Source organism: Dromaius novaehollandiae, chromosome 21 (assembly GCF_036370855.1).
Source record: "Dromaius novaehollandiae isolate bDroNov1 chromosome 21, bDroNov1.hap1, whole genome shotgun sequence".
NCBI lineage: Eukaryota > Metazoa > Chordata > Aves > Casuariiformes > Dromaiidae > Dromaius > Dromaius novaehollandiae.
The window spans coordinates 611,782-631,678 of NC_088118.1; the positions used below are offsets into that span (position 1 = coordinate 611,782).

Consider the following 19,897-nt stretch of genomic DNA (forward strand, 5'->3'; position numbering starts at 1 on the left):
ACACTTCTATAACACAGTGCTAATCTGAACAAGACTAGCTCTCTCCTGCCCACCTCAGAGCAAATGCCTTAGCTATCACCAAGGCGAGCTGGCAGGAATAAGTGGTTTGTGCTGAGAATTATTTTCCAAATACATAGCTTTAAAACAAAGAGAGAGGAGAGTTGAGAAGAAGGAAAGAGAAAGAGAAACTTCTTCCCTCAGTATTGCAGCCTGACTTCATAGCATGTTTTCAGTTTTCACCTCCCTCTGTCCTAGAGGCAGAGATACGAGAGTTAGAGCACTAGAACAGCACCATACCTGTAGACACCAACTGCCTCCTTGGAAGTCTTCTTCAAGTGTCGGAATCGCATGGGCATTGGCAGATCCATACTAGTTGCTCTCCTAGAACAAAGAGATACTGGTGAATGATCGCCTTCTTTCGAGAGCCCATGACATATATTAGCTGGGATAATTTCCAAGACATAAACATTTAGGCACTCTGACACTGCAGCCCTAGGCCTACTGAGAACACAATCAAAATTATTTCAGTGTAGCAATTTCTTTTAAATTTTAAATGTACAGTTGTTTCCATATCTTATCTCAGACAAATTCCTTACTTCTAACTAGCTCCCCTTCCTATAAATTAAATACAGATAATTTCCTCCCTTTTCTCCCCAAACTCTAATCATGATGTCTTACATTATCGGGTGGGGATGTTTGGGAAATCAAAAGACGACTGGTCTGACTGGTCGCTTTCAGCTGTCATCCGTTCCCTTGCTAATGGGGGAGTCTACCCTATATTTTCTACTGCTTGATATCTTTCAAGTTTTAAGCAACACATCAAAGTATGCAGCAGATAAAATCAAGAGATCAGACTTATTTAACACCATGTATTTTTTCCCCTTTTGAACCCTTAAATCCTGCTGCATACCGGGCTGACTTCAGTTGTACCTCCTCCTCTTCCTCATCATTTGGATTGTATTCTGGCGGCTGTCGGTGTTTAGAAGCCAAGAAATTAAACATATCGAATGCAGACTTCCTGTAGTTCAAAAAGATCAAAGTAAGTTTGTTTTATTGTCTGGAAATAATTTAAACACTTGGTTGCCACAACAGTTTGACAGGTTTATTGCTTTACGCCTTTTCCAGTCTGTCCTCTCTCAAAGCCTTGTAAGCTTCAGGATAATACACAATAATTTCTGAGAACTGTGAATAAAACCACCAACCAAGAAAGCTTTGCTAAGCAAAGCGGACAACAGAAAAGCCACAGAACAACGTGCACGTTCCAAAGATGAAATACTATTGATTTACATAAGAAAATTACTAACATTTATTTTTAATGGAAAGCTTGAGCTCTGTAGGAATTTGTTCTTTATGCCTTGCCATGGAGTTAATCAAGCAAACGGACTGCTAACTCTAACGACAAAGCTCATACTTGCCTCAGGTGGACTTCAGCCCTAGCAGAGCCATGTGGATTCAGAGGAGGTTCATTGGCCTCCTCTGGCTTATGAAATCTGAACTTGTAGTTGTGGCAGTGCTTTGCTCCATAAAGTTGCTCAATCAGAAACACAACAGTATCATGGATAATCCCCAGCATCCTCAAACCATTCACACCTGAAACAAGAAATAGATCACAACAACAACAGCAAAACAACATGTGACAATGCAGACTGGGAACAGAAGGGTATGACAGCACGTTAAATACAACTGTGGTGCTAGCTTACAACTTTCACAACTTTCAGCTGTATTAGCTAATTAGTTCCACATTAGAATTTTAAATCGTTTTATCAGGAGGAATAATCCTCTATACATCAGTCAGCAGCTAAACTGAAACTCTAAGACACCAAACCTCGAGATGCTCACAGAAAGGTCTGTTTGTTCTTAATGCGCATTTAACAGCGTAACAGAAATGACTTGTGCATTGGATATTACCTGCAAAAGATAGCTGTTTCAGGCGGGCATTGGAACGGGCTTCTTGAACTTTATCAGTCAGCGATTTCCAGGCATCTGTAGTTACACAAACAGAAGACAAAACAGTATAAAAGAGTATCCAAGCCTTGGGCACTGAGGATTCCCAAAATAGGCACCCCTTGCTAAGTTGCTTATTCTTCTATGTCTTATCAGGCTTCTAGTGAAGCAACCTACCATCAGTAGACTTTCATGTACATGTGTAGTATGCTGCTTTCCAACACAATAAGCTAATTAGACAATATGAACTCTGCATCCCTTTCAAGGCCTATAAATTAAAGACAGACCTTTGGATCTCACACACACACACGTATGTATGTATGTATATATAAATGTACATGTACAAAGATATATACGTACACACACACACAAACATATATATAAAATATAATCCAAGCATTGTTAGGAACTAGGATTGTTCTAGAGCTGTATGTCAAGAGATCAAAAAAAATATATCTGTTCTGAAGATGTATAAAAACACGTAACAGATCCTCAAAAGTTATAATTTGACTTATGATAAGCAAAGTTAAAACCAAGACAACCAAAAACACACAGTTCTCACCTTCAATACTTTCTGCACAAATCTGAAAGCCGTCATCGCTTGAGATCTCAAAAACCAAACCTTTCTTTGGTTTCTTCTCACCAAGACACTCCTTCCTCTTTTGTTCTTGCTGAAGCCAAAACATAAGTGGGGAGCTGAAAGTGCTCTCTTCTTCCTCAAGAGCTTTAGAGCCTAGAAAAGACAGAAGCCAGCATGAAGACAGGTATCGGGTAGAATAAAATTTTTCCATTGGTTGCTCCACAACCAAATAAATGAATTACTGACTTGCCTTTTCACTGGTACATGACTATTTCTAAGAAGAACCTGTCAAGCTCAAATTATAATTTCACCAATGTTTGAAAATTCTACCCTGGTTTAGAAGAACTACCTCAACATACTGCCTCTTCATGGTGGTGACAACACAGAGCCATGGCATCTGTAAAGCAGTGCTTATGGAATAGCAATCAGCATTCGTGAAAAGATTCTCATACACATTCATCAACACTCACATCCTCATGGAAAGACAAGACTTGTTCATATTAAAGCTCCACAACCACAGGTCATGTAAGTAACAGATTAGCTTCTAAACTGCCATTATATACTAGGAGAACTAAGTCAATAACAAAGAAGAGCAGGATAACCACTATTTACAAGTGAGAGCTACCCATGCTACCCTAATTGTATATAAATGGCATTGGACTGTGAAGAAATTAGACAATGACACACACTTTCAAATTTAATCTGAAATGTCTAAGAAGTGCCCTGGAGCTCTCGCATCCAGTATTAGCAGTAAAATGTGCTTTTCAAAAACTAAGATTTGAAGCACAGGTTTTACTCAAAGGAAAAAAACCTGACAGTGTTGTAACAAGAGCGTAAAAATCTCAAGTCTTGAAATTTCCACAAACTAGACACAACCGTGTGTGCAATTTCCATTAATAGTGAAGAAAACATTCCTCCCTTCAAAGCAAGAACAACAAAATAGATTCTTAGCTCTGAGATTTTTTCTGAGAGCACAAAAGCGACAAAAAAAAAATTAGAGCTACAAGGTTTTCTTCATTTCCCAGTCTGAGAGCCCCAAGACTCATTGCTTTTTGAAGACGTGACATACCTGCATTTTCTTGCTCATTTGCCAAATTTTGTGCTGATTGAGACTCTGGGAGGACAGCCATTTGCCTGTGGAGGGAAGGAAAATGAAAACGTATTTAACAACTTACCTCGTTCCCATTTTCTATGGCTGAGCCAGATTTAAGCAAGCATACATTTTTTTTGAAATGATAAGAATGCCAAACAGATTTTTAAAAGTTTCAAATTTAACTTCTAATATAGCATTACACACTTTTCTTCTCCTAAGAGCTGTCTACAGTGTCATTTCAGAGAGGGGAAAATAACTGCACTGCATACCAGTAGAGTGAACAACTTTGCACAGAATAGAATTTGAAAAGACCAGTCTAAGCCATAGCTTTCCCTATCCACATCATCACAGTAAAAACCTGGATGTTACCTGTAAACATATTAGCTATGATTGGCCTTATTCACTATTCCTTTTTCAGCTTGGTATAATACACGCTGTAATCAGGCTGCAGAATTAACTTGGGTGGCCTTGGAAAGCCATGGGAAGACAGTGAACAGTTATTCAAGGCTAAGCTAATGTCAGTGTATTTATTCTGTGAATGAAGGGCTCTTACAGCTATTAATCTACTAGCATCACCAGCCCTAGATAGCCACCTACAAAATCTGAGACCTAGATAGGGATACAAAAATTTGTTTCCAGATCAAATATTCTAATATCAGTTCAATTGCCAAAAAAAAAAAAAAAGAAAAGAAAAGAAGAAAAAAAAAAAAGAATTCTACTCACTGGCACTTATTTTTGAGGCATCTATCATGCAGCAGTTTAATTTAGTACAGTCTGTGACCTGCTCTTTGCATTGTCCTGTTCAGTATGAATATGAATATTCTGTTTTGTTCTCAGCAAGCAAAAGCTTCCCCATATCTACATTACACTTAATTTTAAAAAAGGCTCAATATTGGAACTAAACATGACTGCTCATTCCAGACTGAAATCTCCCAAGATATTTTAATTGGCGAAGTAAGACTTCTCCCACTCCACACACATTTCTTTAAAGTAATGAGCTCAAGCCAGCAAAACCTGACGGAAAGGTTGTTTAATGCTTACCCTGCAGACTGCCCACACTGCTTCTGTGATGGCTGATCTATGCTTGCTGCATCCTGCACATCTGCTTTTGTAGCGGGAGTCCTGGAAAAAAAGATTTAGGAGCATTCAAGATTCATGCCAAGCAGTACATGTTATAAACGAGAACGGTAAGCAATAGGTCCACTGGGAGTTGCCACAAGTGATTCAGCAGATCAACAAGCTACAGAAATAATAACAAATACTCTTAAGATACGAGAAACAAGATCACACTTCCAGCATTGCATCAGATTCAAGACTTGCACTTAAAGGGAAAGGAGTAGCATGAAGCTGGGGAACAGAAACATTTTTGAGCAACCATAAGCAATGAGTCCAGGGGTCAAAACATACATGATGGTATGCTGACAACTATAGAAAACATTTACAGACCAAAACAGATGGGCATGTATCAGCAACACAAAAGAACTATTGAAAAAGGTTAAGCTATCCAAAGAGTTTGGGATCAGCTACTTAAAAAACAGACTTATCACAAGATGTTAAGAAGAACAAGAAATTACAAAAATGATATGTAATATTTCTCAGTTACTAAAAGATGGACAGTACTGTCTTTTTAGTACCAGCAATCATTCTGGACAGTTCTCTGACACAGCCAGGATCGAAACTCAGTGGTGTAATGCCTTTAGTGAAATGCATACTTGTTAGCAGCACGATACCAAGAGACAACCTGGCACATTAACAAAACTGTCAGTTTCACGTGTAAAACGTAGATCAACAGTTCTTATTCTCTCTACAGATCCATATTTCAAAGACTCGAGTCAAATGCCGTTTTAATCTAAGGTCTGGAAAATAATTCTTTACTGTGAGAGAGCAGTGCACTTGCTGCTGCTCTGCCAAACTAGAGAGCAGGATTCTCCCTGTTCTCCAAGGTCTTCCCCGATTCCTCTTGCCTGTAAGGAGTAAGGAGGGGGGAAGAGGGGCAGAAGGAACAGACTGCACACTAGAGAGACACTAAGCTCTCAAAAACTGGCATGCAGATTAAATTCTCTAATCAAAATGACTAAGACAAAACTACAATAGTGCATCATTTTGATGCCTTAGCACACAGCTAATAGTATTATTGAAACTTCCAGAGCATTTATATATCGTTAATAACACACAGGAATGGAACGCAACGCTCTTTCGAGTACCATATTTTATACTGATGCATCTAAAACGTTATTTAGTTTGCCAGAGCAATCAACAATGAATGAAAGCCCTCCTAAACCCAGTCCTCAAAGTCTTAAGTTTCTCATCCTTCTATTTCCAAAGGCAAAAGTTCTATCAACTTCTTTAAAGATCTGCTTTCCATTGACAGCTGAGGTTTCCATGTTAGAAATTATCTGTCAAAAGGAAAATTCACTGTAGAAACTAATGCAGGATTCTTTCTGATATGCTTACAAAACATCAGGGATGAGCAAAAACAAACACCACTCTTACCCTGTAGCTGAGGCCTGGGATATAGCAAGGGCCCCTCTGTCTGGAATGTGTGCTTCGGAGGAACTGGTCCACATGTGAGAAGTTTTGTGCTTCTTTCCGTTCCCTTTGTCTGAAGATGGCTGAATGCGTTTAATTTTCGGCTTCAATTTTGTGGGACCGAGCACAGAGCTACTTGCAGACTGTTGACCAGATGACGGGGAGCCTCCAGGAGATGCTGAGCTGGCATGCATTACAGAAGAGGAAACCTTGTTTTGCTCAAGTCCTGTGTTATTGGGAACATCAACCAGCTGTGGAAAGCTTGACAACTGAGTTGCTGAAGCTGCGCCAAGGTCTAGTTGGGAGGAAGCAATCCCAGTTTTGCTGGCTAAGAGTTGTGTCATCTGCTGAAGCTGGTAAGAGCCTTCTGGGTCAGTAGATGACGGAGCAACTGTCATGCCCATAGTCTGTGCTGAAGGCAGAACACAAATGCTCGATGCAGCTGTCATTGCTGCTGTTGACGGAGTTTGTGACGTTCCCAGCTGCGAAAACATCCCAGAACCTGGTGGTAAAGTCATGTGCTGCTCCTGAAGACCAAGGCTTTGCTGACTAGCTTTGATCAAGAGGTTGCTTATTGAACCAAGGTCTCCCAATAATCCAGGACTAGTTAATGTTACTGAACTTTGCCCCAGAACGTGACCAGAAACTGACCCACCAGTATTGGGGGCTGCTGTGGCCTGCATGGATACTACATTGAGTACTGAGGAACTGGACGCTAGTCCTGATGCAGGTCCTGTTGGGAGGTGACTGGCCTCGGGCCCAATAACACTGGGAGACGTGCCAACTGCAGCAGCAGTCCCACCTTGCGGGAGCAAAGATGTTTGCTCAAAATACATGACTCCAGACTTGGATCTTTTGATAATATTGGGGACAGTCCTATGGGATGTTGAATTTGCAATGGTTCCCAAATCCAATGGGTGGTTTGAAATCTGGGAAGGAGCAAAATTAATTAAAGTCATGTTGGAGACCATATCAGGAGGAGCTATAGCAGAAGGGGTTCCAGAGGGAGCCAGTTTTTTATTCTTCCGTGACTGCAGACGAGATATCGGCCGTTTCTTGCCCAGGGCAGCAGCTGGCGTAGAAGCAGTGGTGCCGAGGTCCGTCCTCTGGCTAGCTTCAGACACTAACAGCTGGGGATCAGGGGGTGGCTGCACACCAATAAGAAGACCTGGCGAAGGACTGCCAATATTTGGTGGGAAGCCAGTCTGGGTGCCTGTGGAGAAGGGATGTAAATGCTGGTGATGGGACATGGGCAACAATCCTTTGCTAGTGGGAGGGAATAATGACTGAGATGAGGGTAAACTTGGATTTAATCCTGTGGTCAGTGTAAGCCCACTTCCCATGGGCCCTAGCACTGAAGCATTAGTCTCCATTACACTCTGCGCAGAACTAACAGAAGGTGTAAGCTGTATTTTTTGAGTAACGCCGTTAGGGAGTGTTTGGAGGACATACAGCGGCTGCATATTTTGATTGACCACCAAAAGTTTTTCTGTGGCTGGTTTGAGATGGGGTGGTGTGGTCTGTACTGCAGCATTAGAAATCTGAGAGGGACCGGGGCTGTCAGTGGAATTTGGAACATACTTCTGGCTCTGAAGGGGAACAGTTGGCGATACCGGCACCTGGATACCTGGAGTCCCACTGTTTCTAGTTAAATCCTGGTTGCTGCCATGCCCTTGCTCGACTGGGCCACAGGGTGGGCTGGCTATGTGTTCTGCATCTATGTGCCCTTGGATAAAGTGATCAGGAGTCATGTGTCCTTCAGGGCTAGGGTCTACTCCTGGACTCAGAAGAGCTGTATCACCTTCACCTGAAGCAGATTTTTCTGTAACTGTAACTCTTTTTTCCCCAGATTCTGTGGAAGGCAAGGCAAGCATTGACCTCTCTCCTGAAGAGGAGAGGGAAGACTCTGAAATGACAGCAAGTCTGCTGTGATTTTGGCTAGGCACTGTAGGGCTGCGAGTAGTCAGAACAGAGAGATCAGAAGGAAGTTCTAATGGTAATTCAAATTGTTCCTCTGCTGATATAGAGGAAGAAACACTACTATCCACTGCCTCAGTAGTTGGCAGCTGTTGAGAGAAAACTTCAAACAAACCCATATCCTTGCCACGGTTACTATCGAGACCTAAGCCTTCTCCAAGTGTTAGAAGTTCAGACGAAGACGACTCTGGACTTTCTCCTAAAGCCTGCATAGATGGTGTATTCTTTAGAACAAAGTCCATGATGTCCGAAGGGAGGATGTTTCCACAGTCATCACTATTGTTATTGTCAGAGTCGGATTTCAGAAGTTCTGTGTTAAAAGTATCCAGTAAGTTCTTATCAGAAGGCGTGCTGGCATGCGCCCTACGGCCTGTTTCCAACGAGCTCAGCTGAGCTTCCAGTGAATCCTGGCCTTGTGTTTTAACCCTGCTCACAGGATGGCAATTATCAATCTTTGGATCAGGTTTGTGGACAGCAGGACTCTTCGCGACTTGCACTTTCTCTCCAGATTCTTCAGTTCGATCTAGCTTTAAGTTTTCTGTTCCATTTTCTTTACCACTCCTTTTAGTTACTTGATTTACTTTCCTTGTTGTTGCTGTGACACTTGTATCACTTTCAGTTCCATCATCTACACCATCTAACTGCGAGATTTTTGGAAGATCACACTGTTCTTCTTCCCTGAATAAGTTATGGGATGCAAGCCTTTCCTCTGTGTTTGAGGAAACCACTGTTCTAGTGAAATTATAGTAGTATAAGTCATCTTCATCTGATGTACTCAAGTCATCCGCACCATCCACTTGTCCTTCTGCAGACCGCTTCCCTCGCTTCTTCCCAGTTGAGTTGCTGTAGAATGGAATGTCCTCCTCTCCGTAAGACCTCACACCGTACAGAGGAGTCAATCCAAAGAACATATTAGATCTGGCCCGAGCGCTTCTCCGTGGATACCTCCGCTTGTACGAGCCTTCTTCTTGAGGTTTAGCTCCATCCTGAAGCATCAAGTTGTTATCTTGAACAGGTAAATTCTCATATGCATTATTTTGGGATTCCTGTGCTGGTGCTTCACTTGGACTTCTCTGAACTACAGAGCCATCTTCTGGGTTTTCAGAGGTTGAGGAGGGCTCCGGCAAAGTGGCCAGTTCTGCCCCTGTAGACTGAGGTTCAGCATCACTTTCCTGCTGTGCATTTTTAGATTGGCTTTCACTTTCCATCTTGAGAGGAGTCAGAGTGACTTTAACCGTGCGTTTTCTAGGTGCTTGCGACTCCTTAGAGGCCGCTTCAACCTGCGTCACAGAACCTTTAGATGACCCTTGTGAAGGTGGAGACTTCTCGCCAGCTTTTTCAGCAGGAACATTATTACATAACCTCTGACCAATTTGTTCAGTTGCCAAAGCCTGATTACCAAATTCTGCCTTCAAGTTTCCTTCATCACTGCCTACTGCTTGACTTGAATCTGTAAGAGATTTCAAGGAATGTTTCTCCTTAAAATTAGAATCTTTCATTAACTTTTTCCCCTTCTGCCGCCTGTCTCGAGAGGCAGAAACCACCTGCTCACTTGCTGCAGGAGATCTGCTATTTACACCTGCAGACTTTAAGCTCTTTGCTTCCATCTCCTCAACCAAAGTAGTTTTCTCTAGTTGTGCAGGCTCCATATGCTGGTCTTTCCTTGGGCCTCTCTGATGCAAAGATGGGAAGGATATCGTTTCTTTGGAAGAAAATGATCCTGAAGATTCTTGAAAGGTTCCTATTTTAACATTTAATTCTGTGCTTGATGAACTGTGTGCTTGGGCAGACATTTTAGAACTTCCTCCAGAAGAAAAACTATGAGCTGAACAATCTGGGTCCTTTGAAGCCAGAATTTTCATCTTCTCTCCTTTCGAAGGCGTTCCTTTGGCTATCGCATCTGAACTACTAGAATGTTTTACTTCTGTGGACTGAGGTGCATCCAGCTGGTAAGTTTTACTTCCACCTGTAGCCATTGCTTTCTGGGAGCTCAAACTGTTAGAGCAGCTTTGAACTGGAGCACTTGGAGTACCTGAATTCACTGATCCCACAAAGCGGTCAGTATTTTTTACACTCAGTTCATGTTCTGAAGAGGACCCCACGCCTGAAACTGAAGATACACTGTGCTTGGAATAAGTGTTCCCAGCCCTTGTGGGTGAAATCATCCGGAGTTTTGACTGCTGTTGTGACAAAGAAGAGGTGCTATGTCTCCTAGAACCAATGCTCTTAAGTCCAGAGGATAGTAAAGGATCTCCCACTGTCACTATTTCATGGGTCACTGGGGTAGGACTCCCTGAAGAAATAAGGCAAGAAAGACTGTCAAGTGATCTGAATCCTTCACAATCAGTATATATCTAGTTCTTTCACAAACACAAGAAATTAAAAACCACCAAAACCTTTGAGTCAAATAACATTAACAAAAGAATGATACCTGAGTTATGTATTAAAAATCTGATACTGTAAATGAGTATTCACTGTGCAGAGTTGACAAGTTAATATCTCAGTGTTCTGTATCTCAGCTTCAGATGTGAATTGTCAAAAATGAATTTTAAACAAAATGTGACTCATACAGAAAGGGTAGGTGACCTAAAATACTGGATTTCTGATTCTCTCTAGAAGAACACCAGCTGAGACTATTAAGTGCCAATTTTCATTATAGCAGTAATGCAGGAGAGATGTAATGTTGCCTGAGAGTTGCTTTCTTCATCCCAAGCACGTTTTTGTTTCAGTTGTGCATTTCCTGACAAGTCACCCCTGCTATATATGTCCAGAACTTTCCTTCCCTCAAACCTACTCCCATTTTTCACTATTTTCGCTACAAACAGAAAATTAAACCTCACATTCTGAATTAAGCCTCAAAACAAAGCAAAAAAGCCCCCAAAGCATAACAGAAATCAAAGTCAACAGCGCTTGAAATACCTGCAGAAGGCAAAGGCCTAGAGCCAGGAGACCTCTGCGCGGATGGATAACTCGGTGTCCTGATCCTAGGACCCTTTGAAACCATTGGATAATAACAGGAACTAGATGTCTGAGAATGCATAGGACGATCCGGTGATGGTGGGTTTACAATTTCAGGTGTGTTTCTGCTGTCTTTGGAGAGAGTTTCTGTAACAGCATAAAAGAGAAACAAAATATAAGCCATCGCTGAATCTCACAGGCTATGATCTGATAAAGTATATACATTGCTATCAAGTTTCGCTTGGGGAAATTAACATATTTGTTATCTAAACACAAAGTCAAAGATTACTGATCCCTTGCATTCAGATAACGTCTGGTTTCTTCTTCCTGAAAAATATTTTCAAACATTTATGGGAAGAAATGTGATTAGTGTAGGAGTTAAAAAAAAAAACTTTTTGGCAGCTTCCTTACTAATAGCGCTTTGCCTTGGGACAATGACAACATATTTAAAGTTCCGTGGACACCTGTAACACTAATAATAGTAAGTCTCCCACCTCTAAACGACGTCGTGCTCTCTCTTTCTGGTAGGGATATACTACACCAAAAACATATAGAGAATATGCCTTTCGAAAGTCCTTAAAATATTACCTGTAAGAGGTACTGGACTGTGGGCAATTGTTCTGTTATCATCATGTTCTACAGTGCTGTTGATATCAGGTTCTATGACAGGAGGTCGGCATTCCATGATCTTGCAGGTATACACACAGCGTTTCCTGGCATCTGTTGTGCTCCAATACACCCTTGAGCACCTGAAAGACATTTCAAACAAAGTAATTTAGTGAACAGTTGAGCAAACCTCAACATCTCTATCTTAAATTTTCAATTTCTCAAAATTACAAGCGATAAAGGCTTACTGGCACAACATGTTGCACACCGAGCTTAATCACAAGGTTCTTGAGCAGCTTATGAAAGCTACAGTCAATTTGCACAGAAGTTACTTCAGTGCCAGTATGGCATCTAATTTGGTAAAAGAGGTTTAATCATGAAAAAGCCCATACTCACTGATAGCCAATGGGAAACAACTTATCTTCACAGTCTGAGAGGTCGTTCAGAATTCCTAAACAGTCTATAGTCATTGAACCTAAGCAGAAAGAGGAACAGAAATGTTCTGTGAACAGCAGAAACCTGATTCCAGGAAAGATGGAACAAGTGTTCAGACACTAGATCTTACCAATCATCATGTGGATGTTCTCCGGTTCCAAGCCACTAAGAAATTTTCTTCTCAAACTGATCCCTTCAAAATCCACAAAAACTCTCCTAAGAACTTCAAACCCATTCTCAGGAACCACCTGGAACAAGAACCCACAAAACAACTAATTAATTTTAAAGGAACCATTACCTATGTGCTATGCAGTCTGCTTTACTGCATCCTCAGTTTGGTCTTTAATTTGGTATTGTGTGGCAGTTCAAAAAGCACTTGTCAAACTTTCTCATGCTAGTTATATCACTGACTTCTCTTTAACAGCACTGCAGTCAGGCCCTCGTTCATGAGGAACACATTCAACGTTAACTTTTAAAGAAATGTTTACATCTACAGCTATCCTAACCCTTAGGCAAACCAGGGTATGAAAGAACAATCTCACCTCTCCTTTGATCAAGTCACGGTGCCTCTGGCAGTAAACCTTCTTATCATCCAGAAAGACACAGTTCTTAGCTCGTGAGCACATAAAGTGATAGTTACTTGTACAAGAAGTGAGGCAGCAGCCTACTGTGGCACCTGATTTCTGGCAGAACTCACATCTCTACAAAGGTAAAAGGAAAAGCTTATAAATTAATTAAAAAAAATCAGGTAACTTATTATTACCATTTGTTTTCTTTGGAAATGACAGAAGTTTAGAATATGGCTTGATCTTTCACTTCACTTTTGTAACATTTTACTTCTATGACTCGCATGCACAGGTACATATCAGAGACATGAAACAGGACATCAGAGGAAGAAAGATCCCTCACACAGAACAAGTTTTTTAATTTAGGGGCCGACTCCTCCAAATCTCAGCCTTTCTTGTTCGCACTCCACATCCGAGTCGCATATTCATGGACAAAGCTTGCAAATACGCAACTTGTTTCTCTTGCACAGAACATTCCCCACGCGAGCAGCTTGCTGCTGGCTAAAAGGTCCCATTTCACTGCTTCTGCTGTTTTAATAAACACTTAGGACCAAATGAGGCAATGTCAGAACTTGGACAAACTACTTTCTAGTCATGCTTCCAGTCTCATTTCATTCTTCTGGAAAGTAAGCAACAACCAATTTGCAATAGAAAGAAAGAAAAAAAAAGGGGGGGGGGGAACAAGGAGGGGGCAGAGCAGGAAAAAAAAAAGAAAAAGAAAAAAGGAGGAATATTTTAGCTGGGTTCCAGTCTCTGTTTTGTGTAAGGCAGTCTGATGTTTAACAAAGCATTGTTTACTTATACCCACCAGCTGCTTTCCCCTGATCACAGCCATATGCACATTTTTCAGAGAACCATCATCATCCTCAAATACTTCTGCTGACCATAAAGCACAGTTCACATGTGTCCATTCATTTTGGCCAATATAGAGAAGACGTCCAGCATCCTAAAGAACATAAAGAAACATTATTTTCAAATGTTCCACAGACACAACAATGCATAAAAAGCCCAGTAGGTTTCAGCTGCACTGGGTTTAAACTCACCCCCAAAAAAGGAATCACCGACCCATGAAGAAATCACCAACAAGTGGTAATTTTAGAGTTTAAAAGATAAATGTTAATTAGGCAGAGAAGACTACAGATAAGTACATACAATATGAAATGCAACCACAGGAAGCAGGAAAATTAAATTCCATTCCTGCAGGTATTCCATGAGTCTTCCAGTATTAGAAATGTATGCTGCTCACACATACTGTATGTAGTGATGTTACTTAGTGAATTGCCTTAAAGACACCTCTAAAGTTAAGGCCATGCTATTTTTTAACCAGAACAAGATGGGTTATTTTTAGTTCAAGCAAGTCATACCAAGATAACAAACAAACAAAAAAATCAAGTATCCAGCTTGTCCACAGTACCAAGTCTGCAGTACTGCTTAGATCAGCTGTCATCAAAATGGGTGTGTGCCAGGTACTTACATTAGCGCTATCATCACCATATTTCAGGCACAATGCACACTGCCTGTTGTCTTCTACATCTGGAGGTGGATTAAGTTCAGGACTGTCCTCTCTGCTTCTGTCAGAACCTTATAGTCAAAAGAGAGAATGCTGTTTATTCTTGAAGGTCAGGGAGGCAAAAATTTATCTGGAAAAATTGTCAGTAGGTAAACAGAGCAGAAGAGCCAAACAGCCAAACAGCACCCTAGAGTTTCAATAACTAGCTTGTAAAGCAAGGAAAAGCTGGCATCAGTCTTTACACAGCCCTTATTTGGGGGAAAAGGGTCAGATGAAAACATATTTCTAGGCCTAAGCTCAGCACAGGGAATCCAGACAACTGCTTAAGCTTAATTCTACAGTGTTCTTTCAGTCTCCCTCCTTGCCAAGCTCCTCTACATGTCTAAGCCTCTCCAGTTCAGAATGACAGGCAGACAGAGGAACCAGTGCACAGATACAAAACCTGTAAGGCAAGACACAAAGTCCTGTAGCCTTTGCCTCCTTCTGTTAGCAGGGAGTGAAAAATCCAGCAGTTACGGGGCAGGGGGAAGAATCTTCACTCCCAGGCTTATTTGTCCTCTGTGACAACCCCTTCCTACAGGGCTACTGCTCCTGGGTCATGTCCAGAGGTTTTTTCAGTTCATTTTTTGTGTATACGCTTGCAAACACTGCCTAGACCCACTAATATGAATATTCATATTTCCTCCTTTAATTCTGTGTCACTCTCCATCTCTTCATTCCTGCAGTCAACTCCACTAACTCCCTTCTTTCTTCTATAACCTACTCTTGCGCCTGATTTGCATAGCTTTGTGTGACATTCTGGATGTGTTTCAAGCAGCTATGGCAAAGCTAGGCTGTACACTGCCTATTACGGTCTGAATTAGAAATATCTCATATGTAACAGCCACTGAATGATTTCAGGCCACACTGGTCTCCCAAATTCTTCAATGGTACACAGAACTAACATAGCCCTCTCTTTACTACTAGAACGTTTGGAACGAAGCACTCTGGGTTTGGGGCTATCACTGCTGCAATCTATTTTCTTACTAGAGATAGGTGGTGTAGGAGGATGCAGAGGAGTTGGTGAATCTGGCTCTCCAGGCCCTTTAGGTTTTGGAGCTGGAATGATTTTCTTCATCAGAGGGGGTTGTTCAGTGCGGTTGTTCTCTTCGCGCTCCTGCCACTGAGCATAATTATGGTCAAGCGAAGGGGGCAGCACTGCATTCGGCAACATACCACTGCTGAAAATGCAACAAGGAGTCAGCTGTCAGACCTGGCTACACCAAGCGACCTTGTGCGCAGTATACTAGCGCTACCAACATTCAATATCCAATAACAGTTCATTTAATTACTCACAGTCTGCATGTGCTCTCAACAAAGGCTATGACCAGTCACTTATATGTCAAGGTTTGGGATGTGGCTGGCTGTTTCTTTTGAGGAAAACGGATGCAGAATGAGGGCCACACCAGATGGGGGAAGGAGAGGGAGGTGGAAGGACAGGACTGACAAACAAACACACAATATACCTAGTTCTAAATCATGCTTTTGGCCTCTGCTTCAGAACCATGAAGTGTGTGCAAAGACCAGGGAATGTGATTACTGTTCTACTTCTAAAATACAGGCTCTCTTGATACTTTTTGCTTTGACAGCTGGCAAACTGCAGGGTGTCGCAGTCAGACACAGAACAATTACTTACTTGCTTGTTACTTTGTTTGGCTCCCAAAATCTGGATTTTTTTACACTGAACCATGGAAAAACACGCTCCATTTGCTGAAGGAAAACAACACTCAATTAGAAATGTTATACAATATACCTAAAAATCAAAAGAAATTCAGCCAAGATCTACTGCAAGTGTACAACTAGTAAGATTTCATTAAGAACTTTGACAAGGTATTATTACAAATCTTGGAAATAGCCAAGCAACGATAAGCGCGATGGACCTTTTGGATTCCAATAGCAACATAAACAGTGATACGATACAAAGCAGATTTCAAAGTAACTGCTGTCCTGCTCACCCGAATAAAGAAGGACTTGACCATGCTATTGGCTTTTTTAACTTCTGGCTGCCCTCCATCCGAATTAATGGCTGCTTGAATTATCTTCACAATATCATCACTAAATTCCAACTATAAGAAAGCCACAAAATTTCATATCAGCAGGATTGTCTCTTGTACAGCTATACCATCTCCTAATTTTTAAGGCATCAAACAGACTTCCTGATGAACACTGATTTATGCAGAAAAAGAATTTGGCTGTAAAAAAGCAAGTAGTTCTGTGTATTTGCAAACTGACTAGCAGAATTGCTAAACAAATAAAACCATAATTGCTCACTTCTTCCTTCAGTCAGAATTTGACCGCTGACTTTTACTTTAAACCAATCGAGCAACCTGCCTCAGAAGGATTTGGCCATAGCTTGGCAACAGCATGTTTGCAACAGCACTTCGGAACACACACTTTTCCTTAAGATTACAGGCTTTGGGGTGGGGGGAGGAAAAAACTGCTCCCCACAAGGAAAATTGATTCACTGCATATTAGCAGTTTATACAAAACACTCCTAAAGAGATTATGCCTCCAAACACGAATTATTCGTTTCCAGATAACGGACTATCATCCATGTCATTTGCCTAGGCTTTTTGTCAGACATTGCATGTAAAACATGACCTATATCCTGTTTCCCTGAACACATATGTTTGAGTAAGAGTGGAGGTGCTTTAACCAAGTATCACTGCTGGTTAAAGAGACTCGTACAACAGCGTAATCTGTGTGTCTTTGGGCCAACATTAACATGAGTGCCAGGCAGAATTATTTTTAGCACCACATTAAACCCATTTCCTTGTTCATAAGGAAAAGGCTTCAGCATGCTCAGGCACAAATATCACAGGTCATAAAGCAGTTCATAGGTTCTATAATTAGAATGAAACTCTCAAACTCTGGCATACCACAGAAGTGTAACCTCCTTGATCCATTTTTCTTTTTACTCCTTCCAGATCCAGAGGTTGCTGTTCTTCCTGTTTACTGACTTCTGTTAGGACAGGAGGATCAGGACCTTCAGGAGAGCTTCTAGATGGGATACTCTCTTCTGTCTCAGGATTTAAATCAGGTGGCTTGGCTGCCTGTTAACAACAGCAAGCCAACAGACAGACATTGGTTATTTAGTGTTGAAGCATGGCTGCTACTCATGACATATTCTCCTGCACATTTACTGGCACGGAGATTCTCATTAACGTGGAAGAAAGGAGACTCAAAGCCCTGTATTCTCTTCTAAAACACAGGGACAAATATAAAAAGATACTTAAACAGCTTTTTGCTGCTGACCTCTAAAGCACGCAGCAAGGCAAACAGATCAGATATAAAGGTTAAACTCATTTTTCAGGAGTCATATTTCTAAATACGTATTTCAAGACTAAAATCTGGTTCTTCTCTCAAAGAGGCACTTTGACCATCACAGACCTAAAATCCTCCTATTCTACAAAGAACTCTATCCTATTTTTTCTTTGTCCTCAGAAGTCATATCGTAGATACCTACATCTATACATTTTCATAAGAATGAACAAAAGGAAGAAAACAAAAAAATCACAATACATGTTGTTTTAACTACAGTAAAGAAACTTTTCAAAGTATGATGCACAGCAATACCAAAATTCAACTGAATACCAGGCAATACTTCAAGCCAGTATACATTAACAGAAGGCTTCAACTTACCTGTCTATAACGCAGCAAATGGCTAGTAGTTCTAGAATTCAACAGGGCTGTTAAAACCTGCTTTAAGGAAACCTGCAGCTCCTTTTCCAGTGCAAGACGCCATTCTGCAGGATGCTGTTCTGTACAGTTAATGCAGGTATACGCTACGCTCTCAGGCAAGTTAGAGAGTATCTCATACATTTCATCTGGAGGCAAAAAAAAGCAAATGAAACCAAAACAAAGAACAACAATCTGAACTACTTACTGATGGACTGATACAGGGAAACCCCCCACTCTGTATACCAACACTTGCTGTCTAAATCAAACATCTTCCCAGGAACCAAAACACCTTGTGCAACTCGTACTGATTGATACTGCATTTGAGGCCAGTCGTAAGTGTTCAGCAGGTCACTGACACTAACACTGGTTTGCCTGTAACCTTTCTATAGGTTTTTTTCAGGTAGGTCACAACAGGTGAGGGCTTTTATGCAACACTAAAGTAGAAAGGTCCAAAACTGGATTGCTTTGGTCTACTTGGTGCCTCATATTTTTAAGGGCTAAGGAGGTAAGAGTTTGCCTTACCTGAAAGGTTTTCACATTTGGAGTGGACCCAGCGGTCACATTTTCCACACTGCATCATCTTACTCTCATAGTCATCATCATCATAGCATTTGTCACAGAGAGGACAGAAGTTTCCTGCAAACAAGACAGGATTTTTATCAGCGGTTCAGCTGCCATGTGCACCTTAAAGGTCAGATGATTACTTCATAGAGCACCAAGAAAGAAGCTCTCTGAAACCTCCCAGCAGTAAGCTGCTGATACAAGTACATCTACTTTTACAACACTGAAAACAACAGCCACAAAAATCCCTTGCCTGGAAGACCACTACAATTCTATTATTATCCTACAATTATTACTGTTAGCCTACAATTCCATTATTAGGTACCCTTTTTTTTTAAACGGTAAGACTAAGAAAGTGCTATATGCAGTTAGCTTTACAGGGTGAAATGAAAACAACAAAGATGACATATAGGCAAGAAATTCAGTAGAATAAACAAGATTTTCTACCCTGGGATTTTCCCAGGGTGTCCCTCCTAGAGTCAAAGGCCTAACATATAGTAAATAATTTGAGAAGGAGCAATTGCCCTACTCACAATAGGGATTTCATTGCTCTTAAGTCAGGACTCCTTTAGAATATCATTTTCTCAGCTGCTACCTCATGTCTTGTACCAACAGGTCTGTAATAATTGCTATTATATTTTATAGGGTTTAAATTCTGGAAACCTCAAACTCTGCCAATAGAATGGCAGCGACTTTTGTTAGTTATTGTAAAACCTTAGAATTTAGCTTCCCTATAAAAGCTTTTGTTATACAGGCTCTGATTCTTGACCCCAACAGTAGTACCACTGACAAGCTGGTAGGCCCTCATTTCACTCTACTCTGACACCGTCTCATCAGAATCAGACCACCTCAAAAGACATCTGCTGTAAATAATCACAATTTTATGTACCTTTAGCAAAGAGTTTGGCACAATCATGACACAATGAGAAGTCATGAGACCATTGCGCATCCCACCCTTTGCCTGGTGTTGTTGATCCACAGCTCTTGCAGCGAACGCATTTGGTACATATCTGGAAAAAGAGACACATTTGGCAAGAGTTACTTGCTTTTATCCAACGGCTTCCATTCTTTAGTCCTAATGATACATGTCATACTTTTTACTATTTAATGAGTGCAAAAAGCTTACACAACAGAATAAGGCATTTCAAATACCAGAAATTCTTTGAAAGGGAAAAGACCTTCCTCCCAAAGTACATATGGTTGTTCTGTCCTTGCCACCTGTGCTAACGATAATATCACCTTTCACATGAAAAAGCGTATGTTTGATGGGACAACATTACGGCATTTTTTCTGACCTAAAATATAAAGTTATATTTTATCAGTTTGCCAACTCGGAGGACAATACAGTAGAAAATGCTTTAAAAACTATCAGTACCAGGTACACCATAGGCATGACTTTTGCACTTGTTTAGAACAAG

General features: G+C 41.0%; 1 protein-coding gene across 5 annotated transcripts in view; it reads right to left on the minus strand.

The window, feature by feature from the left end:
• The window catches only part of LOC135330464 (histone-lysine N-methyltransferase 2A-like), a 55,851-nt gene that overhangs the window by 6,446 nt on the left and 29,508 nt on the right, over positions 1 to 19,897 (minus strand). For 2 of the 5 annotated variants that reach the window (XM_064524147.1, XM_064524146.1), the window contains 20 exons: positions 19,369 to 19,489; positions 18,441 to 18,554; positions 17,880 to 18,064; positions 17,117 to 17,290; positions 16,193 to 16,303; positions 15,874 to 15,947; positions 15,225 to 15,418; positions 14,163 to 14,269; positions 13,497 to 13,634; positions 12,665 to 12,823; positions 12,253 to 12,370; positions 12,084 to 12,162; positions 11,670 to 11,830; positions 11,043 to 11,228; positions 6,111 to 10,416; positions 4,659 to 4,739; positions 3,594 to 3,658; positions 2,507 to 2,677; positions 1,909 to 1,983; positions 1,027 to 1,590 (listed from right to left, as the gene is read on the minus strand). In XM_064524147.1, coding sequence (XP_064380217.1) covers positions 1,406 to 1,590; positions 1,909 to 1,983; positions 2,507 to 2,677; positions 3,594 to 3,658; positions 4,659 to 4,739; positions 6,111 to 10,416; positions 11,043 to 11,228; positions 11,670 to 11,830; positions 12,084 to 12,162; positions 12,253 to 12,370; positions 12,665 to 12,823; positions 13,497 to 13,634; positions 14,163 to 14,269; positions 15,225 to 15,418; positions 15,874 to 15,947; positions 16,193 to 16,303; positions 17,117 to 17,290; positions 17,880 to 18,064; positions 18,441 to 18,554; positions 19,369 to 19,489 — 6,804 coding nt within the window. In that variant the 3' untranslated portion in view covers positions 1,027 to 1,405. The other 3 variants (XM_064524148.1, XM_064524144.1, XM_064524145.1) reach the window with 3 other exon arrangements.